Source organism: Podarcis liolepis (genome assembly GCF_965112155.1).
Source record: "Podarcis liolepis genome assembly, chromosome: W".
Lineage (NCBI taxonomy): Eukaryota > Metazoa > Chordata > Lepidosauria > Squamata > Lacertidae > Podarcis > Podarcis liolepis.
In genome coordinates this window covers 33,705,949-33,732,774 of record NC_139568.1, presented here as the reverse complement: position 1 = coordinate 33,732,774, position 26,826 = coordinate 33,705,949, and the positions used below count along the sequence as shown (strand labels likewise).

General features: G+C 45.7%; 1 protein-coding gene across 5 annotated transcripts in view; it reads left to right on the top strand.

Moving 5' to 3' along the window:
• Nucleotides 1-22,546: 22,546 nt before the first annotated feature.
• The window catches only part of LOC310697662 (integrator complex subunit 6-like), a 142,577-nt gene continuing 138,297 nt past the window's right edge, over nt 22,547-26,826 (top strand). For 2 of the 5 annotated variants that reach the window (XR_014521145.1, XM_083484333.1), the window contains exons 1-2: nt 22,547-23,308; nt 23,533-23,610. Coding sequence is in view for 4 of the 5 variants with exons in the window: in XM_083484333.1 (XP_083340459.1) it covers nt 23,198-23,308; nt 23,533-23,610 (189 nt within the window). In the remaining variant the exon portion in view is untranslated. The remainder of the gene's footprint in view (nt 23,309-23,532; nt 23,611-26,826) is intronic. The other 3 variants (XM_083484331.1, XM_083484329.1, XM_083484330.1) reach the window with 2 other exon arrangements.

Here is a 26,826-nt window from a genome sequence, read left to right as displayed (position 1 = left end):
CCTAAGAGAAAAACGTAATATAATTTCATATCTGGCAGGGCGAAGCCTCCTCTTTCTTTCACATCTGTTAATAGTTTAAATTTTATTCTTGGCTTCTTGCCCTGCCATATATACCTTGAAATCACTCTTTGCCAGTCCTTAAAGATCCCTATCCCCTTAATAATGGGGATAGTCTGAAATAAAAATAACATCTCTGGAAGCACGCTCATCTTTATTGTGGAGATTCTGCCCCAAAAAGACAGTTTCATTCTGCCCCACACCTCCAGGTCATTCCTTATTCCCTTCCAAACCTGTACATAGTTATTCTGGAACAGGTCGATATTTTTAGGAGTTAACCAAATTCCCAAGTATTTTACTTTCTTCACCACCTCTATCTCTGTCTGTTGTTGCATTATTTCTATCGTATTATGCTCCATATTTTTAACCATTATTTTAGTCTTTTTCTTATTCAATCTAAAACCAGCCACATTTCCAAATTGTTCAATCTCCTTCAATACTTCTTTAACACTTTCCATTGGTTCTTCCATTGTTATAACCAGATCATCGGCAAAGGCTTTGACTTAATATTCATTCTGACCTACTGTCACCCTTTTAATTGATCTATTTTGTCTAATCACATTTAAAAAGACCTCAAGGACCATTATAAATAACAATGGCGAGAGCGGACAACCCTGTCTTGTTCGTTTAGATATCTTTATATCTTCCGTCACTACATTATTAACTATCAGCTTGGCTCTCTGCTCTGTATATATTGCCTTGATTCCATTGAAAAACTCTTTCCCCACTTCCATATATTCCAAATTTTTCAACATAAAATCCCATACTACATTATCAAATGCCTTTTCAGCATCCACAAACATTAATATCGCTTGTTTCTCATTCCTGGCAGTCAGATATTCCAAAATGTTATTTATGTTCCTTACGTTATCTTTCATTTGTCTGCCTGGCAGAAACCCTGCTTGGTCTTTGTGGATAGTTCTTATCAGTATTTTTTTTCATTCTCTTCGCTAAAATCCCCGCAAATATTTTGTAATCCGTATTCAACAGTGAAATAGGTCTGTAATTTTTAACTTGTGTTAAGTCCGAATCTTGTTTTGGAATCAAAGTAATAAATGCTTCTTTCCACGTTTCTGGGATCTCTCTTGCTTTTAGAATATTGTTCATAACTTCTTTCAATGGTATCATCAAAACGTTTCTCATTTCTTTGTAATATCCTGATGTAAATCCATCTGGTCCCGGGGCCTTTCCCCTCTTCAGTTCTTTTATAACCTCTTTAATCTCTTCAACTTCTATTGGGGTGTTCAGCTGGTCTTTTTGTTCTGTCGGGATCTTCTGCACCTTTTTATCTTTTAAAAATCTTTCTATTTTCTTCATATTATTCCTTTCCTTATTTCTATATAGTTGCCTATAAAAGTCCAAGAATCCTTTCCTAATTTCTTTCGGGTTAACTGTCTCTTCACCGTTCATAATAATTTTATTAATTGTATTCTGTTCTTTTCTCTTTTGAATTTGCCACGCAAGCATTTACCTGATTTGTTAGCGAACTCAAAGTTTTTCTGTCGTAACCTTTTGACATTCCATTCCACTTCTTTTTTTATTATCATTGCAAATTGAGTTTGAAGTGTCTTGATTTCTTGCTTGATTTTTTGAATTATTTGGTTTTTTAATTAATTTTTGCTCATTGTCCATAATCTGCTTTAGAATTTCTTTTTTCCCTTTTCCCCTATGTTTGTTCTTCAGTGAGTTTTGCTGAATAAAGAATCCTCTCATAACTGCTTTGCTTGCGTCCCAAACAATATTCATCTTTGTCCCTTTGTTGGAATTGTCTACGAAATATTCCGTTAATTTCTTTTTTGCTTTTTCTATAATCTTCTGATCGTCGAACAAATAATTGTTAATTCTCCATCTAAAGGTTCTTTCTTCAAAACCGTTTATTTCCATTTTTATTGGACTGTGATCTGAAATTACTTTAGGTTGTATTTCAATTTGTTGGATTCTTGGGGTCAATTCATTCGATACCCATATTTGATTGATTCTTGACATTGACTGATTCGGTTCTGAGTAGTAAGTAAATTGCTTCTCCAATGGGTGTCTAAGTCAGTGTTTCCCAACCTTTTTCGGGCAAAGGCACACTTGTTTCATGAAAAAAATCTCGCGGCACACCACCATTAGAAAATGTTTAAAAAATTAACTCTGTGCCTATATTGACTATATATAAAGTAACTCTCTTTAATAGGAATCAAATAAACACAAAGAAAGTATTTTATAATTACTTTATTATGAAATAGTAAGTTGCAGAATTTATTCAGCACGCAGAAAATGGCCTTTTGGGGGGTGAATGTGGATGAAGCAGGAAGAGAACTTAAAAAAAAGGCATGCATGAAATCTAGTCCCAAACACACACACGCACACTTTCCCCAAAGTGGTTGATGACGCAGGATATTTCCACATGCTTCTAAAATGCACATTAAATAAAACGAGAGAGAGAAGTGCACGCATTCACCTGCCAGCCTCGGAGCTGTGGAATGCAGCGACATGAAGTAATCTGTGTCCTTCCAGGCGCCAGCTCAGACCTGCCGTGCTGTTTCGTTCCCCCGGCGTCGCTGCCTTCATCCAGCCGGATGCCTCTCCTGCCCAAGGGACGTGTCAGCAGCCACCCGGCGTGGGGTAGAGGCAGGACGGCCCCACTTCCTGCTGCCCACAAGGCTTTGGGGTGAGAAACGCGGAGGGGCAGGAGAGTGGAGGTTGCCTTAATTGGAAAAAGCAGGGAGGTAGGCTGGTGTGCTGTGGGAGGGAGGCGGGCGAGTCGGGCGGCGAGCACACGCGGGGCGGCGAGCGAGCTCCCTCCCACATCCCATCGCCGCTCGCTTCGGCCGGCCTACTGGGCTGTCGCAGGCGGAAGGCCTGCGCATGCGCGAGGTTTTCGCGCCTTCCTCCAGTAGGCCGGCCGAAGCGAGCGGCGATGGGATGTGGGAGGGAGCTCGCTCGCCGCCCCACGTGTGCTCGCCGCCGCCGCCCCGCCTCTCGCCGCCCGACTCGCCCGCCTCCCTCCCACGGCACACCAGTCAACGTCTCGCGGCACACTAGTGTGCCGCGGAACACCGGTTGGGAAACACTGGTCTAAGTCTCCAGATATCAATCAAATTACAGTTCTTGGTCATTGTAAAAAAGGTCCTAGGTAGTTTCCCTTCTTTATTTATTCCTTCTCTTAATCTGTCCATTTCCAATGAAACCACTCCATTCATATCTCCCATTATTATGATTTTCTGGTCCATATATTCAAAACGTTTTTCTTCCAAAGCTTTATAGAATTCAGTCTTATTACCATTAGGTGCATAGATCCCGACAATTATTAGATTTTCACCTTGCCATTTGATCTGAACTGTAATGATTCTTCCTTCTTCGTCTTTGAATATTTGTTGAGATTCAATTTTGTTTCTCATATATAAAACAACCCTTTCCCCCCTCTTTATCAGAAGATATAAATGCATTCCCCAGTCTTTTGTTGATCAAAATTTTCTGTGTCTCCTTGCCACATGTGTTTCTCGTAAGCATATGTAATGGTTGGGAGTTACTCGTGCGTAATCCTGCTCCGTTTGAGCATCGGATTGCCTGGTTAAACCCTCCGGACTACGCAGCCCATCGTAGCGTGGCTGCCCTTAGTCACTTGTAGAATCTGACTGTGGGCGTTTCTTAAAGCGTTGCCAACATAAGAGTTGTTTGACGCCCAATCGTTTCCGCCTCTCACTGCGCGGGAGTCTCCTGCGCAGGGTGGGCGTGGGCAGCGGGGTGCTTGGGCTCTCCTCGCTAACTTCCAACGAAGAGTCCTGGAGCCCCTGCACCTCCCTGTCCCATTGCTCTCCTGGATCCCTGGTGTTACACTCATTCTCTTCCCCTTCTTCCCGGCTAAGTCTCCCTCTAGTGCTAGGACCTTCCCCTGCAGAATCCGAGACCCTCTCCTTCTCCCGTGCCTCTGATGGCAGTTCCCTGACAGCATATAATGTCCAAATTTTTCTTTTTTAAAAATTGTTCATTTTATTTCGTTTCTTTTTGTCGTTCATCCCATTAATATTCCAATTCCATAATTTTAGAGCCATATAAAGGCCAACTAAATAAATTTAAATTGATTTACTTATAACCTATCTTCCTTTTCTCCTACTTCTTCTTCTTTTTCGGCTCTTCCCTGGCCTTTCTGGGGTGAAGTGGGAAGGAGCATTGCTGCTGTGTCTCTCACCCCCCCAAAGGTAATGATGTTTGAACCCAGCCTAAGTGGTGGAGAAAATAGAACATAAGAAGAGCCTGTTGGCTCAGGCTAAGTACCCACCGAGTCCAGCATCCTGTTCTCACAGTTGAAGAATGCCAATGGAAGAGTGTGGTAGATCACTGCCAGTTTTTGATAATGGATGGTAGATGTAGATCACAGGCTACTTGAAGTTGGACATGCCTGCCATATATCAACAAGCACCATAATAGCAGCGTTCAAAATTAGCCGGGCGCCAATCGCATTGTGCAACTGGCAACCGGCCTTTTGTGACTGGATGGAGATGTCCGGGCGCCACCCTTGGGGCCTAGTATCTCCACCTGCCTGGCTACAGTCAGCTGGTTTGCCGGGCACCACAGCAGCAAAATATGCAAGATGCCTCTTTTCTCTGATGCAGCGCCTCTGGGAGAATCAGGTGTTTTGTGGGTTAGCGTGGCTGCACAAGACTCTGCAGACCACCTGATTCTATGTCTTGGTTAATTAACAGAGTATTGTGTTTGCAATATTTTTATCTCTTGTTCTAACTCTATTACCTGATTTCTTACTAATCTTTCTTTTTTTTTTTTTTAGTTCCTTTAAAATACCTTGAATATTGCCTCTCTTATTTTTTGGTATGCATTCTGTTGGATCATATATCCCCTTCATGACCACCGTGCCTGTGTCCCACACCACATTTGCATCTACGTCTTTGTTGAGATTAAGTTCAAATTGTTATCATAGAATCATAGAGTTGGAAGAGACCACAAGGGCCATCGAGTCCAACCCCCTGCCAAGCAGGAAACACCATCAGAGCACTCCTGACATATGGTTGTCAAGCCTCTGCTTAAAGACCTCCAAAGAAGGAGACTCCACCACACTCCTTGGCAGCAAATTCCACTGTCGAACAGCTCTTACTGTCAGGAAGTTCTTCCTAATGTTTAGGTGGAATCTTCTTTCTTGTAGTTTGGATCCATTGCTCCGTGTCCGCTTCTCTGGAGCAACAGAAAACAACCTTTCTCCCTCCTCTATGTGACATCCTTTTATATATTTGAACATGGCTATCATATCACCCCTTAACCTCCTCTTCTCCAGGCTAAACATGCCCAGCTCCCTTAGCCGTTCCTCATAAGGCATCGTTTCCAGGCCTCTGACCATTTTGGTTGCCCTCCTCTGGACACGTTCCAGTTTGTCAGTGTCCTTCTTGAATTGTGGTGCCCAGAACTGGACACAGTACTCCAGGTGAGGTCTGACCAGAGCAGAATACAGTGGCACTATTACTTCCCTTGATCTAGATGCTATACTCCTATTGATGCAGCCCAGAATTGCATTGGCTTTTTTAGCTGCCGCGTCACACTGTTGGCTCATGTCAAGTTTGTGGTCAACCAAGACTCCTAGATCCTTTTCACATGTACTGCTCTCAAGCCAGGTGCCACCCATCTTGTATTTGTGCCTCTCATTTTTTTTGCCCAAGTGCAATACTTTACATTTCTCCCTGTTAAAATTCATCTTGTTTGTTTTTGCCCAGTTCTCTAATCTGTCAAGGTCATTTTGAAGTGTGATCCTGTCCCTCCCAGTTTGGTGTCATCTGCAAATTTGATCAGGATGCCCTTGAGTGGTAGCATAGTCAAGATCACATTTTACCAGCTTCTTTACAAGAATATCATGCGGCACCTTGTCAAATGCCTTGCTGAAATCAAGGTAGGCTACATCCACTGCGTTCCCTTCATCTACCAGGCTTGTAATTCTGTCAAAAAACGAGATCAGGTTAGTCTGACATGACTTATTTTTCAGAAATCCATGCTGACTATTGGTGATCACAGCATTCCTTTCTAGGTGCTCACAGACTGTTTGCTTAATGATCTGCTCCAGAATCTTCCCTGGTATTGATGTCAGACTGACTGGGCGGTAATTATTTGGGTCCTCTCTTTCCCCCTTTTTGAAAATAGGGACAACATTTGCCCTCCTCCAGTCTGCCGGGACTTCGCCTGTTCTCCAGGAATTCTCAAAGATGACTGCCAGTGGTTCTGAGATCACCTCTGCCAGTTCTTTTAATACTCTTGGATGCAGTTCATCTGGCCCTGGAGACTTGAATACATCTAAACTAGCCAAGTATTCTTGTACTATCTCCTTAGTTATTCTGGGCTGTGTTTCCTTTGCTGAATCATTTGCTCCAAATTCTTCAGGTCGGGCATTGTTTTCTTTATCGGAGAAGACTGAGGCAAAGGCGGCATTGAGGAGTTCAGCCCTTTCTGTGTCCCCTGTTTGCATTTCACCATCTTCTCCTCTGAGTGACCCCACTGTTTCTTTGTTCTTCCTTTTGCTACGAACCTACCCACAAAAGCCTTTTTTGTTGCTTTTAACCTCTCTAGCAAGCCTGAGTTCATTCTGTGCTTTAGCTTTTCTCACTTTGTGTCTACACGTGTTGGCTATTTGTTTGAATCGCCTTCCCTTTGGTTACTACTTCTGAATTATTTAATACAGCCTCATTTATTCACTATCTGTAACCGTTTTGCTTCTCCCCCAATATTCCTGAAACCAAATCAGGTGTTCTGCGGGGTGACACAGCAGTAAAAATTAAAAAAAATGGCACCTAGACATTTTGTTTTGGCACCCACAACCTAGGTCCCAGAAGCCACATGGCTCCTAGCTTTCCTATCCCAGTTTCTAACACTGTTGCTGGGACTCCAGTATCCATTAGCCCCAGTCAGCATGGCCAATGGTAGGAAAGGGCTGTATCTCAGTGGTTAGAGCACATGCTTTGCATGCAGAAGGTCCCAGGTTCAATCTCCAACATCTCCAGGTAAAACTGCCAGGTAACCCTGCCTGAAACCCTGAAGAGCTGCTGCCAGTCAGTGTAGACAATACTTGGCTAGATGGACCAAAGGTCTGATTCAGTATAAGACAGCTTCCTAGGTTTCCTATGGTGGGAGTTGTAGTCCAGGAAGGGTTATGGGTTAGTGAACCCTGCACTATGACGACCACAGGGTGTTTATTTTTTACAAGCACACACATATATATAAAATTATATATCAATGGAAAGATAATTTTATGAAGAATGTAATACAAGAAACTTTGTTCAATTATCTGTATTCTATCAAAGGTTATAGCCAAATAACCAGAAAAAGGAAGCACAACTTGCTTAGGTTGATATGCTGTAGCTTTCCTTCATTGGAAGGTAGCCAATGAGCATGAGTGTTTAGATAGCATCAACAGTGTCTCCGAAAAATTTTACACATCACTTGGGAAGACAGGAGAACTAATATCAGTGTACTGGAAGAAGCAAAGATCACCAGTCTTGAAGCAATGATTCTTCAACATCAACTTCGTTGGACTGGTCATGTTGTGTGGATGCTTGATTATCATCTTCCAAAGCAACTACTCTATTCTGAACTTAAAAATGGAAAGCGTAATGCTGGTGGTCAACAAAAGAGGTTTGAAAACTGTCTCAAGGCAAATCTTTAAAAAGTAGTATAAACGCAGACATCTGGGAAACACTGGCCTGCAAGCGCTCCAATTGGAGAACAGCCTTTACCAAAGGTGTCCTGGGCTTTGAAGACACTCAAACTCAGGTCGCAAGGGAGAAACGTGCTAAGAGGAAGGCACGCTTGGCAAATCCACACTGTGATCAACTCCCGCCCGGAAACCAATGTCCCCACTGTGGAAGGATTTATGGGTCCAGAATTGGCTTCCATAGTCACTTACGGACTCATTGTTAAATCCGTGTTTATGGAAGATAATCTTACTCGGCTACGAGTGATTGCCAAAGAAGGAGGAGGAGGATTCAGCTATTGATGTTATGTACTGGAGCTGAGAGGAGGACATTTGTCAGTGTTTTTATGTGATTGCTATCAAGTTATTTTTTTTGTGTGTTCTTTCATTTAGTGAGCTTGTAAAATGTAATAAAATTAAAGGAATGGCACAAAGAGTTGACTGGTCACCCAGAAAGTGATGTAAAATAGTACTATCAAGTGAACAGTTATGAAGAAATTAGAATAAAAAGTGGTGAAAACTTAACCAAAGGTGGCATTCCTAAATTTTTGATGAGGTGTAAGGAGACTTAGACAAGGAGAAGGGAACGACAGAGGACGAGATGGTTGGGTGGTGTTCTGGAAGCTACCAGCATGAGTTTGACCAAACTGCGGGAGGCAGTGGAGGACAGAAGTGCCTGGAGTGCTCTGGTCCATGGGGTCACGAAGAGTCAGACACGACTAAACGACTAAACAACAAGAAGGAGACTTAGTCACTACAAAATCAGACTGGTAAAGGCAGGAAAAGGTGCACAACAGCAAGTGACGATAGAAGAACTGAGAGACTGTACCTACGTGACAGAAGAAAATCATCTGGGTGTATACAAGATGACATGGCGCAACGTAATGTGAAGTTGACTGCTAGCACTGTTCAGCGCAGATTGAAGGAATATGGTCTAAATGCTAGAATTCCATGGAATAATAATAATAATTTATTATTTCTACCCCGCCCATCTGGCTGGGTTTCCCCAGACACTCAGGGAGGCTTCCAACAAAAGATTAAAAATACAGTAAAACATCAGTCATTAAAAGCTTCCCTAAACAGGGCTGCCTTCAGATGTCTTCTAAATGTCAGATAGTTGTTTATTTCTTTGACATCTGATGGGAGGGCGTTCCACAGGGCGGGCGCCACTACCGAGAAGGCCCTCTGCCTAGTTCCCTGTAACTTGGCTTCTCACACTGAGGGAACCGCCAGAACGCCCTCTGGGCTGGACCTCAGTTTCCGGGCAGAACGATGGAGGTGGAGATGCTCCTTCAGGTATCCTGGACCGAGGCTGTTTAGGGCTTTCAACGTCAGCACCAACACTTTGAATTGTGCTTGGAAACGTACTGAGAGCCAATGTAGGTCTTTCAAGACTGGTGTTATGTGGTCTCGGCAGCCGCTCCCTGTCACCATTGTTTTAAAAAAAGGCATTGTTATCTCTCAAACAAAGGTTGAAAAGATTAAACTGGGCTAAAACCCATGTTAACTGGACAGCGGAACAATGGGACAGTGCTATTTGGAGTGATGAAACCAAAATCTCTTTGCTTAGTAGTGATGGCATGAAATATGTGAGAAGAATCAGAGGAGATTTACATCCTACTTGCATTACACCTACCATGAAACACCCAGTTAGTGTTATGATCTGGGGTTGTGTGACAGCAAAAGGTGTGAGCAGAATTTGCATCATTAATGGGAATGTAAATACACCAAAATACATAGCCTAGAGACCTTAACCCAGGGCTCAGCAAGCTTTTTCAGCAGGTGGCCGGTCCACTGTCCCTCAGACCTTGTGGGGGGCCGGACTATATTTTGAAAAAAAGGAATTAATGCATTCCTATGCCCCACAAATAACCCAGAGATGCATTTAAAATAAAAGCACACATTCTACTCATGTAAAATAAAATAATAATAATAATAGTAAATAATAATAATAATAATAATAATAATAATAATAATAATAATAATAATAATAATTTATTTAAACCCCGCCCATCTGGCTGGGTTTCCCCAGCCACTCTGGGCGGCTTCCAAAAGAATATTAAAATACTGTGATACATCAAACATTAAAAGCTTCCCTAAACAGGGCTGCCTTCAGATGTCTTCTAAAAGTCTGGTAGTTGTTGTTTTCTTTGACATCTGGTGGGAGGGCGTTCCACAGGGAGGGTGCCACTACCGAGAAGGCCCTCTGCCTGGTTCCCTGTAACTTGGCTTCTCGCAGTGAGGGAACTGCCAGAAGGCCCTCGGTGCTGGACCTCAGTGTCCGGGTAGAACGATGGAGGTGAAGACGCTCCTTCAGGTATACTGGACGGAGGCCGTTTAGGGCTTTAAAGGTCAGCACCAACACTTTGAATTGTGCTCGGAAACGTACTGGGAGCCAATGTAGGTCTTTCAAGTGTTATATGGTCTCGGCGGCCGCTCCCAGTCACCAGTCTGGCTGCTGCATTCTGGATTAGTTGTAGTTTCCGGGTCACCTTCAAAGGTAGCCCCACGTAGAGCGCATTGCAGTAGTCCAAGCGGGAGATAACCAGAGCATGCACCACTCTGGCGAGGCAGTCCGCGGGCAGATACGGTCTCAGCCTATGTACCAGATGGAGCTGGTAAACAGCTGCCCTGGACACGGATTTAACCTGTGCCTCCATGGACAGCTGTGAGTCCAAAATGACTCCCAGGCTGCACACCTGGTCCTTCAGGGGCACAGTTACCCCATTCAGGACCAGGGAATCCTCCACACCTGCCCACCTCCTGTCCCCCCAAAACAGTACTTCTGTCTTGTCAGGATTCAATCTCAATCTGTTAGCCGCCATCCATCCTCCAACCGCCTCCAGACACTCACACAGGACCGTCACTGCCTTCACTGGTTCTGATTTGAAAGAGAGGTAGAGCTGGGTATCATCCACATACTGATGAACACCCAGCCGAAACCTCCTGATGATCTCTCCCAGCGGCTGCATATAGATGTTGAAAAGCATGGGGGAGAGGACAGAACCCTGAGGCACCCCACAAGTGAGAGCCCAGGGGTCTGAACACTCATCCCCCACCACCATTTCTGAACACGGCCCAGGAGGAAGGAGCAGAACCACTGTATGACAGTACCCCCAGCTCCCAGCCCCTCAAGACGGTCCAGAAGGATGTTATGGTCGATGGTATCAAACGCCGCTGAGAGATCCAGCAGAACTAGGAAACAGCTCTCACCTTTGTCCCTAGCCCGCCGGATATCATCAACCAGTGCGACCAAGGCAGTTTCAGTCCCGTGATGAGGCCTGAATCCCGACTGGAAGGGATCCAAATGGTCCGCTTCTTCCAGGCATGCCTGGAGTTGTTCAAGCAACCACTCGCTCAATCACCTTGCCCAAGAATGGAAGATTTGAGACGGGGCGATAGTTGGCCATCGTGGCCGCATCTAAAGATGTTTTTTTAAGAAGCGGTTTAATAACCGCCTTTTTCAGCGGGTCTGGGAAGGCTCCCTCATGGAGGCAAGCATTCACCACCCCACAAAGCCCATCTCCCAGCCCTTCCCGGCTAGCTTTTATAAGCCAGGATGGGCAAGGATCAAGGAGATAGGTGGTTGGTTTCACTCGTCCAAGCAGCCTGTCCACATCCTCGGAGGTAACAGATTGGAATTGATCCCACGCAATTTGACTAGACAGGACTCTAGCACTCTTCCGCCCCCGCCCTGCTCCCACGGTGGCGTCTACTTTTTCCCGAATCTGAGCAATTTTATCTGCAAAAAACTTTGCAAAATCATTGCAGGAGATCATGTGGAGATCATACTGGGCCCCGATGTTGCAGGTGGTTCCACTAAATTGTGAACCACCTGAAAAAGTCTCCTGCTGCTGTTTTCTGCAGATGCAATAGAGGCGGTGAAGAAAGCCTTCTTCGCCGTCGCTACCGCCACTTGGTAGGCTCGACATTGAGCTCTAACCTGTGTCCGGTCAGCTTCAGAATGGGTCATCCGCCACCGGCGCTCTAGCCGTCTCAACGATTGTTTCATTGCCCTCAGATCCGTGGAAAACCACGGGGCTGTCCGGGCTCCATGCAATCGGAGAGGGCGCTTCGGAGCCAAACAGTCAATAGCCCTGGTTAACTCCACATTCCAGCGGGCCACCAGGGAATCAGCTGAAAGGCCATCAACATGGGATAAAGCATCCCCTACCGCTCTCTGGAAACCATTTGGATCCATTAAGTGGCGGGGGCGGACCATCTGAATCGGTCCCACCTCCCTGCAGAGGGGAAGGGTCGCGGAGAAGTCAAGTTGCACCAGGAAGTGGTCTGACCATGGCACTTCTTTTGTTTCGCTTTTACTTAGTGTCAGAACACCAACATCCATGGAGGTAAACACCAGGTCCAAGGCATGTCCGCGGCTATGGGTTGGGCCAAACTTATTCAGGGACAGCCCCATGGAGGCCATGCTTTCCACGAAGTCCCGAGCGGCCCCTTGTAAGGTCGTGTCGGCATGGATATTAAAATCCCCTAGGACAACCAAACTAGGTGTCTCCAGGAGAACATCCGCCATGACCTGAAGCAGCTCGGGCAGGGAATCCTTGGTGCAGCGGGGAGGTCGGTACACCAAAAGGAATCCTGTACTGCCCCTATTGCCCAACTTCCAGAACATGCACTCAGAGAACTGGGTCTTCCCAATAGGACGCCTGGTGCAAACTAATGACTTCCTAAAAATCACTGCAACCCCCCCTCCCCGCCCACAAGGCCTGGGTTGCTGTGCGTAAGAGAAACCTGGTGGACAAGCAGCGGCAAGGACAGGCCCATCTGCTTCACCCAACCAAGTCTCTGTTACACAAGGCAGGCCCCACAAATAACCCAGAGATGCATTTTAAATAAAAGGACACATTCTACTCATGTAAAAACATGCTGATTCCCGGACCACCCGCGGGCCAGATTTAGAAGGTGATTGGGCCGGATCTGGCCCCCGGGCCTTAGTTTGCCTACCCATGCCTTAACCCAATCCAAAATCTATGGAGCCGACTAAAGAACCTTGTTAGTCAGAAGCAACTCAGCAATAAAACCCAATTAATAGAGGCAATAATTCAATCTGGGTTTCACATTATTATAACTGCAGAACTAAAGAAACTTGGTCCACTCCATGGGAAGGCGTTGTAAGACCGTAATTAAAGCTAAAGGTTACCCAACTAAGTATTAACTGACATGGTGAGAATTTTTGTATATCTCATTTTTTCTATGTGTTTCATGTTTCTTCTTGATGACTGCTGTTGTAATAAATAATCCTTCATAAAATTTATTGCATTACCTTCTTCATTAAATTATCTTTCCATTGATATATAATTTTATGGTATTACTCCAAAAAATAGTGGTGTTATGAGCCATCAAACCTCGGAGATACACTTTTTCCAAAAGGTTTCCACAATTTTGGCCACTAGTGTATACAGAGTGCCTCCTACATTCCTCACAGAAAGTAAACTTTTCATTCAAGAAAAGCTTGCTTTGCTGTGTGTAACTATGAATTTCACATTGGGCAGCATGGGCACCACAGAGTGCAGACATCATATGGGGACAGATAAAGGGAGAGCAGCATTAAAGAAAAGAAAACCAGATTCTGTAAGTGAGAGCAAGTAACGTAACGGGGAGACTTGTTTGGAACAAACAGTGACTGATTCCCTACACCGGCAAGCAAGCACCATCTCGTAGCAAAGTGATTGGAAGACCCAGCCCCAGAAATCTTTTTGTCTTTGCAGACAAGTTATTTATGATTTACTGTACAGAGAACACAGACAGGCAAAGCAGCAAAAGCTTCCCACAAAGGTGATAAAGGATTTGCCCATCTGCCACACACCTTTGCTTTGGGCAGTGTACAGAGAAGAGGCAACATGCAGAGCATCCCAGAATGGCTTCCCAGAGCCCATCACCAAGAGTATCCTGCTACTGCTGCCACTGTCCACTCCACACCTGCTCTTTCAATCTTCCAGGGGTCATCCAGATGGTGAACACAGGAGCAGCCACCTCACTGCTTCACCGGAATTTTATAGGTGCCACAGTAACACTCACTTGCCTTGTATGGAGGCAGTGGCCCCCTTTTTCTCCCAGAGTCCCACACCAACATTTGGAAGGCATTCTGCTTCCCACGTAGGGGACTTGAGAGGGTGGTGAAGGGGAGAGACATGCTCTCCTGCTATGGGGGTAGTTAGGAGGGTCAGAGCCCAGACAGAGGCTGGTGGGAATGCAGTAGCAGAGGAAGATACGCAGAGGCAGCGGGGAGCAACCTAGAAACCAAGTCAGGACTGGGGCTCAATTTCATATACTTGTCTGTTTGGAAGTATAAGTGACAGAGAGGACATAGGAAGTTGCCTTGTGCTGCTGAGGACCATTGGCCCAACTTTCTCAGTATTGCATACCCTTGCACACCCTTCAAGTATCCCTATTTTCCAGGGAGAGTCCCAGAATTACGAAAGCCATCCTGGCTTCTGATTTGATCTGGGAATGTCCCTGTTTCCCCGTGTCAGTGCTGCCGCCACCAAACTCAGGGAGGAGCCGGCACTTGTCCTGAGCTGCGGCGGTGAGGGAGCATCCTGTGGACTCTCCATGGCCATTGCCGCCGCCGCCACCAACCCCCTCCCTTGGGTAGCTCATAGCGGCTGCTGGAGAACGGGTGAGGATGTGGAATGTTGGAGGGCAGAGTATTAGCTACACTGAACCACTTCCCTGAGGGCACCACTGAAAACTACAAAGGCTTACATCTCCAGAAGCACTGATGTCCATATCACATTCACTTGGGTATCACTCATTGGAGCCAACTCCTTGGGGTCGAGGTACATTCGGCCCAGGGTTCAAAACGAACACGTGCTTTTTGCAATTCAATAGCGCCACCTTGCAACCAAGTTTAGATTTCCTGTTGCAATGTTGCGACTAAAATCTCCAGCAAGGGCAACATCCCTAAGAGCAAGGACAAAAGCTGAAAACCTGTTACCAGGTTGTTGAGCTTAAGGCACTCTGCAAGAAGCCTTTAGATACGCAGGAAGAAGAAATCTGATTCCATTCTGCTACTGTTTGCAAGAGCTGCAAAGCAAGTTGTCTGCTGTAGAAAAAACAGCAGAGCAGTAGGTTTTCAGCCCACCCTCACCCTCCCCTCCAGAGCTGCTTGTGTTTAAGCCAGCAGTTTTTTGTCTCTCTTTTAACGGGGCACGTTTTTGGAGAGGGGGTGGATTGGTTTCTCTCTGCTTCTTCATTCTTCCCTGGGCGGTCAACTCCCCTACCCCACTTTCTGCTACCACCCCCTTTTGTCAGAAGAGAAGAGGCAAAAGAAGAGAAGGGGTGTGTATGAGTGTGTGTTTTTAAGCAAAATGAGCTTTGTTTTGGGAGTTGGGGGGGTGGAGAGGCTGGCGAGTTCCTTTCTTGTTTTAAGTAAGGCTGGAAGGCAACTTTGGAGAGGTCTGAGACATCATCTGTTCCCCCAACCCCATTTTTTAGGAGGAACTGCTCATAAAACTATATTTCTACTTCCCCTCCCTCCTCTTCTCTTCTCACAGCCCCTCTCCAAATAATCTAGTAGTTGCACATTTGTTTCACTTTCTCAAATTTCTTTCAAGTTCAGTAATAATAGTAACAATAATAAGAGTAATAATGATCCACAGTAGTCTTACAAGTATAAAACAAATTGCAAAATATGTAATAAATATGCACAATAAAATCATTTCATTGAAACATTAAAATAAGCATCCACATATAAAAAATAAGAGCAAGCACATTCAAACACTGCAACAGTTAAGAGTTAATACAGCAAGTAAACATTAAATATAGTAACAGTAACAAGTGTTTGCATTGTGCTCAAGTGTTCAGATGCTGCAGGTATGTATTCTTTTAATCTTTACAACATCTCTGTCAGGTATTCCTTGCCTCCTTTACCCACCCCTTCCTTGGAGGTTTTTAAGCAGAGGTTGGATGGCCATCTGTCATGGATGCTTTAGCTGAGATTCCTGCATTGCAGGGGGTTGGACTAGATGACCCTTGGGGCCCTTCCAACTCTAAGATTCTATGATTTCCTATGAGCAGCCAGGTAATTTCCTTAATAACGGTAAAATTAGCTCTCTTCGAGCACCACAGTACAGTAGGCAGTATATAAGAATGTGTCCAATGGATTCAACCTCACTAGAGTTGCATGGACATAACATTTGTTCAACAGGGGTCATGGTATCTGCACTCTAGTAGTGCTGAAGCGAGAACGTTAAGACAAGCTCTGGAAGATGTCCAATGATGTTTAGGGCAGGCATAGGCAAACTCAGCCCTCCAGATGTTTTGAGACTACAATTCCCATCATCCCTGACCACTGGACCTGTTAGCTAGGGATCAAGGGAGTTGTAGTCCCAAAACATCTGGAGGGCCAAGTTTGCCTATGCCTGGTTTAGGGTATCCAGTGTACAGTGGTACCCCGCAAGACGAACGCCTTGCGAGACGAAAAACTCGCAAAACGAAAGGTTTTTTCGTTTTCGAGTTGCCTCGCAAGACGAATTTCCCTATGGGCTTGCTTTGCAAAACGAAGCTTGCCCCGGGGACAGCGGGTCTTCTCTTTTGAAGCAAGGGGCGGCGGGGAGAAACGATCTTCTCCCCGCAGCCCCAGGTCCGGGGACAGCGGGAAGCGCTTCCCGCTGCCCCCGGACCTCTTTTGAAGCAAGGGGCTGCGGGGAGATCGCTTCTCCCGGTGCTCCGAAGCGGGGCGGGGGGGCGGGAACACCTGCCCCAGCCGCCCCGCTGCGGAACGCTGCTCCGAAGCGGGGCGGGGGGGGCGGGAACACCTGCCCCAGCCGCCCCGCTTTGGAACGCTGCTCCGAAGCGGGGCGGGAACACCTTCTGAAGGCGGGCGTGGGGCGAAAGTCTTTGTCCCCCCTGCCTGCCTTCCCAGGGGCTTTTAAATCGCCCCGGACAGCGGAGAAGTCCTCCGCTGTCCCGGGGCGATTTTAAAATGCCGCCCGCCAGCATTTTAAGATCGCCCGGACAGCGGAGAAGTCCTCCGCTGTCCCGGGGTTTTTTAAAATGCTGGGGGTGGGAAGAAAAGCCCTTGTTCCCCCCCCCCCAGCCTTCAGAAGAAGTCCGGGGACAGACTGTCCCCGGACCTGGTCTGAAGGCGGTTTCCCTAGGAACACATTAATTGATTTTCAGTGCATTCCTATGGGAAACCGTGCATCGCAAGACGAAAAACTCGCAAGACGAAGAGACTTGCGGAACGAATTAATTTCGTCTTGCGAGGCACCACTGTACTTATGTAATTTGCTGGATGGGATCGTTGGGGTTCGTGTAGAGATTTATAGATTTTAGAAGATTGGATAAAATCAGTTCGGAATTCTATGTCCCAGATTTGTTCTTTGATTATATATCTGACCGCTGGGGAAGCAAGAAAGCAGTTTTATACTCCGTGAACAGTTTTATACTCTCCAAGCCAAATTCTCCACTATGAACTATCAAATTTAGACTTTAAAAACTTATATTGGCTGCCAAGGAACAATTACCATAAAAGTCTAGTTATCACGTTTCACCAGAATAGAACTCCATCTAAGCTTTTGCAAATGCAAGATCTTTTGGCAAAGTCCCAAATATACTTGACAAGAGTTTTTAAAGAAAGTACCTGCCCTCCATTGTGCAAACTAAGGATTAAACAGATCCAGGGAACAAGCAACTGCCATAGGAATGGAACAATGACCTTGGTGAGATAAAGAGCTCTGCCAAGAACAGCAAAGCCAGAGGAGCAGAAGCTCCCATCTCCATAGCAACAAGACCAGATTTAGGGTACATACCTCACAGAAAACGGGGACTATGACTCAGTTGAGGGAGTCAGTAAGTAGACTTACAAGACTCTCCCCAGTCTCCAAAAAGCATCCAGAATAAAGGGTCCTTAGAACAGAAGATGGAACAACAAAACAAAGAGGCTGCAGATAGTGTGGAAGCTATGGGACTTAGGGAAAACAATTATTTAAAAGCAATTTAAAACAATTTACTGTCACAGAAATAAGGTGGGTTCTAAAAATATGCCCAAGTAGGCAAATGCATAATTTTGCAACCAGCCAACCCTTGTTGCTTTTTTTTGGGGGGGGGGTGGAGGCAACCAGATGGGGAGAAATGGATTCAAGTCCCTAACCTGCCCCCCCCATGTTTTATTCAAGTAGACGCCCTTGCATGCTTAAGTTACAGTATAAAAAACCCCAATTGTGCAACGATACAATATAGCTCTGTATTTAGGATACTATCTAAAACGCTCCCCACTCCAATCCCCAGCAAGTGACAGGGTCATAGCCTGTCCCATCAGGCTCTCCTTTAAACCAATTCAGACCACTGTTTACACAGACTAGCATCAACCATCCAGAGTTTCACACAGAGGACATTTCCAGGGCCACCTGGAGATGCTGGGGATTTAAACTGGGACCTTCTGCATGTGAAATACTGTATATGCTCTACCAGGAAATTATTTCAGCCTAGGTGGTTGCAGTGGGGATGGGGGTGGGGAAATATAAATGGGCAGTTCTCTGGTGGGTTGAAGTATGTGTCATAGGAGGTCAAACACACAAGACCCCTCTCCTGTGTGTGTGCAGATCAAGAAGGAAAGTCACATATTTGGGGGCTCTCCCCAGGTGTGTATTAGAAGGGAAGCAGCAAGTGCATGGGGTGTTGTTGGTTTTGTGTGTGTGTGTGTGTGTGCCCGTGCAAGAGAGATAAAAAAAGGGCAGGGGAAGAAAATGCGGAAAGGGGGGGCTCCTGTGTGCCTGCTGTGAGGGGGAAACTGAGTCTCATTGAGAACAAATGAGGTGAGAAAATATGTCCGTTGAGGGCATGGGCGTAGCCAAGGGGGGCAGCTGCCCCCCTAAATCAAGTAAATCCATACAAAATACTTAAATGAGGTTCTGCCCCCCCCCCATAAATCCTGGCTACGCCCATGGTGAGGGGCAAAAAGTCAAACACATGCAGTGGGGGGACGGGGTCTCTGCGTGTCCGTCAGGAGTAGAGATGTAAAATTTCCGGAAATTTTGAAGCCACAAAATTTCCTGGGGGAAAATGGAAATTTTGGAAAAATTGAAAAAAAGTTCAGTGTGGAGTAGTTTTACAAATTCTGTAAAACACAGTGTAGATAAAGTATTATGCTTGCAATAAAACAGGTAACCAACCCCTTTTCCTCAAAAGCAACAAAAAAAGCAAGAAACCATCAACATTACAAATAATCAGATTTGCCCCTTAGAGCCAACAGCAAATAAATTTAAGGTCCACCTCAATATTTAAGCTCCATAGAAGCTTTGAGTAGTGCTTAAAAAAATAATCCAAAACAAAAACAAAACCAGAAGAAACAACATATACAGTTTATTCTATCTCATTTTCTGAACTACTGCTATCCTTTTCCATTTCTTCTTCCTCTTCCTCTTTGTCATTTTTCTCATGGACTTCTAAAAAAAGGCTTTGGGGAAAAATGGGGGGACACCTGTTTTTCCCCCTGTTTCCCCCCAGGTCTTTCAATCTCTACTTGACCACAGGCAGCGCAAAGCATAAGGCAATTTTTCTGCATGCCAGGCCAAGAAGTAGCCAACATCCAGTTACTGAATAGTATGTTGCACTACGGCTTAAACTCTGAAAGGAAAAGGTGTGTATGTGGTTTTTTTATTGAATTTGTTATTATATATTATAAACCGGATGCGGGTGGCACTGTGGGTTAAACCACAGAGCCTAGGACTTGCCGATCAGAAGGTCAGTGGTTCAAATCCCCGCGACGGGGTGAGCTCCTGTTGCTCGGTCCCTGCTCCTGCCCACCTAGCAGTTTGAAAGAACGTCAAAGTGCAAGTACAGTGGTACCTTGGGTTAAGTACTTAATTTGTTCCAGAGGTCTGTTCTTAACCTGAAACTGTTCTTAATCTGAGGTACCACTTTAGCCAATGGGGCCTCCTGCTGCTGCCGCACCGCCGGAGCACGATTTCTGTTCTCATCCCACTCAGCAAAGTTCTTAACCCGAGGTACTATTTCTGGGTTAGCGGAGATCAATAGGTACCGCTCCGGCGGGAAGGTAAACGGCATTTCCGTGCGCTGCTCTGGTTCGCCAGAAGCGGCTTACTCATGCTGGCCACATGTCCCGGAAGCTGTAAAGCGAGATGAGCACCACAACCCCAGAGTCGTCTACGACTGGACCTAATGGTCAGGGGTCCCTTTACTTTTATTATAAACTGTATGATGGTAAGAGAGCTTTCTAAACAGTTTACAAAAATATACAACGGAATATTAAAATGATTGATAAAACACAGTTAAAAGCAGGTATTTAAGATTATTCAAAAGATCTTTAAAGTCAGCAGTGGTATTGGGGGTGAACATGACACCTAAGAATGTGAACCTATTTAAAGATAATTATGAGAAATGTTGGTCTGAGGTGAAAAAAGATCTAGAAATTTGGACGAAATTGAAGCTTTCCTTGCTGGGTCGAATTGCTGTTATTAAGATGAATGTATTGCCGAGGATGTTATTTTTATTCCAATCATTGCAAATTATTGATAAGATGGATTGTTTCAAGAAGTGGCAAAGAGACATATCTAGATTTGTCTGGCAGGGCAAAAAGCCCAGAATAAAACTTAAAATTCTTACTGATGCTAAAGACGGGGGGGGGGGGGGGGGGTTTGCCCTGCCGGACTTAAAACTTTATTATGAGGCAGCAGCTTTCTGCTGGCTGAAAGAATGGCTACTTCTTGAGAATACAGATGTTTTGGATCTTGAAGGGAATGATAATGTATTTGGGTGGCATGCATATCTATGGTACGGCAAGATAAAAGCGCATAAGGCATTTAAAAACCATATTGTCAGAAAAGCACTGTTTAATGTCTGGATAAGGTATAAAGATTTTTTGGAGAGCAAAACTCCAAGGTGGCTATCACCTATGGAGGCGAAAGCCTTGAAAAAACTTAACATGGAAGCCAAATAGCCAAAATACTGGGAAATTTTAGAACAGGAAGGTGATAAATTGAAATTGCAGAGTTACGACAAACTTAAAGAGAAGGTGCGAGACTGGTTACACTATTTTCAAATAAGAGAGGTCTATAATTTGGATAAAAAAAATGGTTTCCAGGTGGAAAAATCAAAGTTGGAAACAGAACTGTTAGAACCCAATGTAAAGACACTTTCGAGAATGTATAATCTGCTGTTGAAATGGAATACTGAGGAAGAAACAGTAAAATCGGCAATGATAAAATGGGCACAAGACATAGGCCATAACATTATGTTTGCTGACTGGGAGAAGTTGTGGACCACCGGGATTAAATTTACGGCATGTAATGCCTTAAGAGAGAATATTATGAAAATGATGTATAGGTGGTACATGACCCCAGTCAAGCTTGCAAAATTATATCATTTGCCCGATTACAAATGTTGGAAATGCAAAGAGATTGAAGGTACATTCTTTCACCTTTGGTGGACGTGCCCAAGGATCAAGGCCTTCTGGGAAATGATATATAATGAACTGAAAAAGGTATTTAAGTATACTTTCCTGAAGAAACCAGAGGGATAGAACTTTTTTTATGTATGCTACAGCAGCAGCAAGAATTCTCATCGCAAAGCATTGGAAGACACAAGATCTACCCACCTTGGAAGATTGGCAGATGCAACTAATGGACTATATGGAGATGGCGGAAATGACTGGCAGAATCCGAGACCAGGGAGAGGTAAAAAAAAAAAAAAGGAAGTCGGGAAAATAAGTTAATTGAAGATGAGAAATTAAGAAAGAGGGAATTTTTGTTTTTTGTTACTATATGTGTTTTTATCTTTTTTTTTCTTTTGATGTGTTTAATGTTTGTATTTTTGTATTGTATTGTTTTTTGTGATTTTGTACTTTCTTTGTCTTTGCATGCTTTTTTACTGTGAAAACTGAATAAAATATTTATATATATAAAAAATAAAGTCAGCAGTGGTAAATGACATGCAGCTTCTACGTGTTCAGATGGGCTGGCCCTAACGAAAATGTTTTGAGCAGCACCCAGAAAGAGTACAGTGAGAGCACCTGCCTGGTGTCAGTTGGCACGGGGCACCAAAGTGTGGGTGCTGGAAGGCCTGGGGGGGGGGAATTGGGGGAAGGGAACAGTTTTTTTCAGTCCCCCCCAAGCCATTTTTTTTCAGGAAAAAATTTGGGGGGGAGAGTGTGTGGAATATTCAACCTATATCAAACTTTTTTTTCCATTTTTCCGGAAAAAGCGGCTTTGGGAAAAAACAGAAAATACCTGGGGGTTTTCCCCATTCCCCCCCCCCAGGCCTTCCCATCTCTAGTCAGGAGAGAAACAGCCATATATAAGGAGAGCACCCCTCTCCTGGCATGGGGGAGAGGAGAAGCAAAGGCACCTTCTGGGATGTGATAGAAATGACGGGAGAGGAAGAAAAAAAAAAGTTGTGAGGAGTAGCTGAGAGAGAAGGAGAATAGAAGCACCAGCACCCCATAACAATAATTCATGATAATTAACTGTTGTTATGATGATGATTTTTTTGTACTCCCCCTTCACCACCGCCCCTTACCTGCTTCTCCGGGCAGGAGTCTCCGAGGCAGTCAGCTGCGCTCTCTCACTCCTTCCCAACCCTCACACCGCCAGCCCGTTCTCCTGTTCTGGGGCTTTGCCTCGCTCCCTCCAGGCATTTCCGGTCGGAGTGGCCCATCCCACTCCGCAACAGAAAATACTCATCCTAGGAGGTGGCCCCGCTCTCCTTCTGTCCCGCCTCTGACCGGAAAGAGTAAATTTTAGACCAGTATTAGGAAGAACCCCGGAGCCACTTCCGGCTCTGCTTCCCGCTTCTCGGTCTCCTTACGGACTCTGCATAGACTTAGAAATGTATGATTGTTCTCATTCTAGAGACGAGACTTCCGAGTTATCTAGGAAATGCCTTGCTCACACACTGCGGCTGCGCGATATGATTAGACTGAGGCAGAAGTAAAGCGAGGCGGGAATACGGGACTTGAGCACGGCGGTGATTGGGCGGCAGAGTGCTTATAACCCTGTTTTTCCGTCATTGTGGCCCCACGAAACAGTGGATGCATGATTTTTTTATGCTGCCTACAGACAAAGACAGTATCATTGTGGTTTTATTTAATATGAATGAAAAAATCATATGAATTCATGAGGATCCGTTTAAAATCATCTGGCTCCGCCTTTTACCCAGTCCCGCCAATGGCGTTCAACTTTTGATCACATCCTGTCCTAGCCGGAAGAGGCTGCTGCAGAGTAGCAGCTCAGGCAACAGAATTTGAGATTCTTTTCAGTAAACCCGGCAGCTTGAGCAAGGCTAGACGTACACGCAGCGGCAACTGAGGGGACGTTGGCGGAAGCGAGCAGCCAGTCAGCCGGGGAGGAGGACCAGAGAAGGCAGAGCCGGGACGCGGCCGGCCGCACAGCTGGCGGGACCGGGCACCGGTACGGAATAGGACGGAGCGGGCTGATACTGCCTGTCCCGGCGTCGTCGCTGCCTGCCGTAGGGGTCGTCCGAACCATGCCGATCCTCCTCTTTCTCATAGACACGTCCGCCTCCATGAACCAGAGGACGTATCTGGGCACCAGCTACCTGGATATCGCTAAGGGCGCAGTCGAGCTTTTCATGAAGGTAGGGTCCAGCCTGGCCGTGCTTTTCTCCCTCCCTGTTACACCCCCCCGCGCGCGCCTCCATCAATTCCGGCCCCTCCCTCCCTTCGCCTGGGACGTTCTTCCGAAATACGCGCGCTCGCACACGCACAGAATATAGTAGTGTGTATAGTGTGTAGTGTATATGTGTGTATGTATGTGTGTGTGTGTGTGTATATATATACTTTTTCTCTTCCTCCTTCTTAGGTTCGGGCCCGCGACCCGGCTAGCCGCAGCGACAGGTACATGCTGGTCACCTTCGACGAACCGCATTATTGCATCAAGGTAAGTATAAGCGCTGGTGGGGTGGGGAAGGATCCCCCCTGACTCCGCATTTGTTTTCCCGTTCCTCTCCTCAACCTCCCTCCCGGTTCCTTCCCCGCTCTCCCTCCCCAAGTGCTGCCCTGGTCGGGCGCAGGAGCCCCGGGGGCACAGCTGCGAAAATGGCGGACATTTTGCTTTTGTATGGAAGCGAGCCAGAGGCTGAAGACGCTGCTGAGATGGAGGCGGGGCGTGGGAGCGGGAAGGGAGGAGAAGAGAACGGGCGAGCGAGGGAGAGGCCTGCCCACCTCCTCCACCACGTGACGCCTCCCCTCAGCCCGCCCTGCGACGTAGGCTGGGGGCGGGATAGATTGGCTTGGTCGTTCTACCGTTTAAGTGTGGGCGGGTTGCTAACTTTATTAACACACTACTTTTGAGGAAGGGTGTGCAGATATCACCAATTCTTTCCCTCTGCCTCTTCAAAGTGGGACTAGGCTGTACCTGGCACCCTCGCAGTGGTTCTCAACCTGTGGGTCCTCAGATGTTGTTGGACTACAACTCCCATCATCCCTGAGCTCTGGCCTTGCTACCTACGGGTGATGGGAGTTGTAGTTCAACAACATCTGGGGACCCACAGGTTGAGAAAGACTGCTGGGGCTGGTGGACTACAGCGCCCATCATCTGTCAGATGGCCCTGCTGCTTAGGGACTGATGGGAGTTAGTTCAACATCATCTGGATGCCATCAAGTTAGGGGAAAGGAGATCTGAAAATCTTCCTCAGCTTTCTCAGCTCTTGCTTCTCATGTCCTGGAAGGTACAGAGCTCTCTGGCTGCTGTTGTGGCTAGTAGGTTTGATGGAAACGTAGGTTATATAAATCCCTCAGGTGACAGTCCTCTTGGCACACTTAATGGGGCATGTGAACAAGCATAGTTGCACTACTAATAAAATAAACAGATGGCTCACACCCCAAATTTTGTGTCTCTGCTGCCTCTTCCCATTGTTTCAAACCCCTATCAAGATTTTCTGTTCACATTTACAAGGTGCCCCCCATCTTGTTAGACTGAGTCTGCATACAGAAGCATATTCAATTCCAATCCTGTGCAGCATCAATACTGCATTAGGCACTTGTATAAATATCAGAGGTTCTGTATTTCTACCACCACCAAAAGGAAGCTTCAGGTTTTTCCCACACGCCTCACAAGTGGGAAGGTAGTTCTAAAGCTGAAGAACAATGTGGGGCCTCCCTGCCAAATGGCATCCACATGTTGAGTTCTCCGTCCTCTTCCCTATGATGTCTACTAAAGATACCACAAGTGTGCATTTTCCCTCTCCCTGTGTGATGATATGGCCCCTGTGCAGGAGTTTTTCCAAGCTGCTCGCCAGGCAAGAAGGAGGTAGGGAGGCTGGGGCTGCCTGTGGCTCCCCTGACAATTGTTCAAAGCTCCCCAGGGAGCTGCAGTTCCCTGGTTGATAACTGCTGAACTAAGGAGTGTAGGGGGAAAGATTATTTAGAAGCTGGTTGTGAAGCCTGGGTTTTAAGCACCGGTATAATGGCAGCAAGTAATGGGCACTAACACTAAGTTTTGTGTTTGACGTTCCAAAATTGCTTTTGCTCTTATCCTTCTGGCCTTACTGTGTCCTCTGCTGCTTTGGCCTCTTAAATGAGCTGGCTGGTCCCAGTGGAACTGTCACTGGAAAGTGCTTTTGAATCTGGCCAGGATGACACTTACTGTTTTTCCAGTTCAGCTTGCATATTCTGTCTGGAGATGGTGTAGGCCACGGTGCACCTGACCCTTGAGGCCTTTTTTTGATGGCCCTCAGCAGCATTTGATACCTGCCACCCAGCCCTTGTGCTGCCTTCCCAAAGCTGGGTAAGTGAGGTGCTGGGCTTTGGGGAGGAGGTGTGAGGGCTCTGACGGGGCCTTTGAGTCCTCCATCCTCCTTCCCAAAGCCTAATTGGCGCTTTCCCAGCTTTGGGAAGGAGGTGGGAGGATTCCAGAACCCTGACAGAGCCCTCATACCTCCTTCCCAAACAAAGCCCAACACCTCACTTACCCAGCTTTGGGAAGGCAACATGACAGCTGTGTGTGTGTGTCAGTGTGAGTCAAATTTTGGCTTTGCTCCACCCTCACGTGACAAGGCAGTGTGTGGCCCACGAGTTCCGTGTTGGAGTACTCTTCCAGCCCACTTGGTATGAAAAGGTGGACCGCCCTGGTGTAGGCATTTCTTATGTAATAATAAAAGTTTGTTTTCATTAACACTATAATTCCTCCTTAAAAAGTAAGGAGGAAAGAGCGAGAGCGCAGTCCCCTCAGGCTGATAAGCCCAGCCATCCTCCATGTCCTAAAGAGGGCTGTAGCAGCACACAAAGCCTGTACTGTTGTTTTTCTATGTTTTTAATTACTCCTATACCATCGCTAGGCAATGTTTATTAAAGTTTTTGTAACGTAAAAAAATCAAAACAATTTGCACTTTACATTCAGGCTGTGCATTGGGGGTTGCATCCCAAAATTAAGCTCTTGGGTTTCATGAGTTTTCTCTGTGCTTGCAGGTTTCATGTATGTCTTCAAACACCACTCAGGGTTACATCATTCTGTGTAATTCCTTGTTCCTGCCTGTGATTACCAAAGCAGTTTCAAATTCATGCAAGGAATCTATACTATATGCAAACCTTGTTCTTGAAGGCAAAAATAGAAAAAGAAATTCTATGTATTGTTGATGCTTTAGCCTGAATGCCTCAAAGATGCAATCAGAGAAAAGGAAAATCAGTCTTATTCTGGAAAAGAAATAATAACTATTTATGGAATAAGTGAGGAACTATACAGTTCATTTTCCTGCACATGCGCTTAAAAAGAAGGTCAGTGTGAAGAAATAAATTAATACAATTAAAATGGCGACTAGATATTCTTTTTTGGCACCCACAACCCAGGTCCCAGGAGCCATATGGCTCCTACCTTTTCTATCCCAGTTTTGAACAATGGTGTGCATGTGTGATTGTTAAGGCTAGAGTGGAAGGGCACTTTCTTTTGTTAAAAGTGAGTTCAAATCCTTCCAGCACAATATTTACATAACACATATACAATATGTACCGTATTTTTCGCTCTATAACACGCACCCAACCATAACACGCACGTAGTTTTTAGAGGAGGAAAACAAGAAAAAATATTCTAAATGAAACAGTGGATGTATGATTTTTGTGGTTCATGCTGTGGCCACAGACATGTGATCTGACAGTGAGT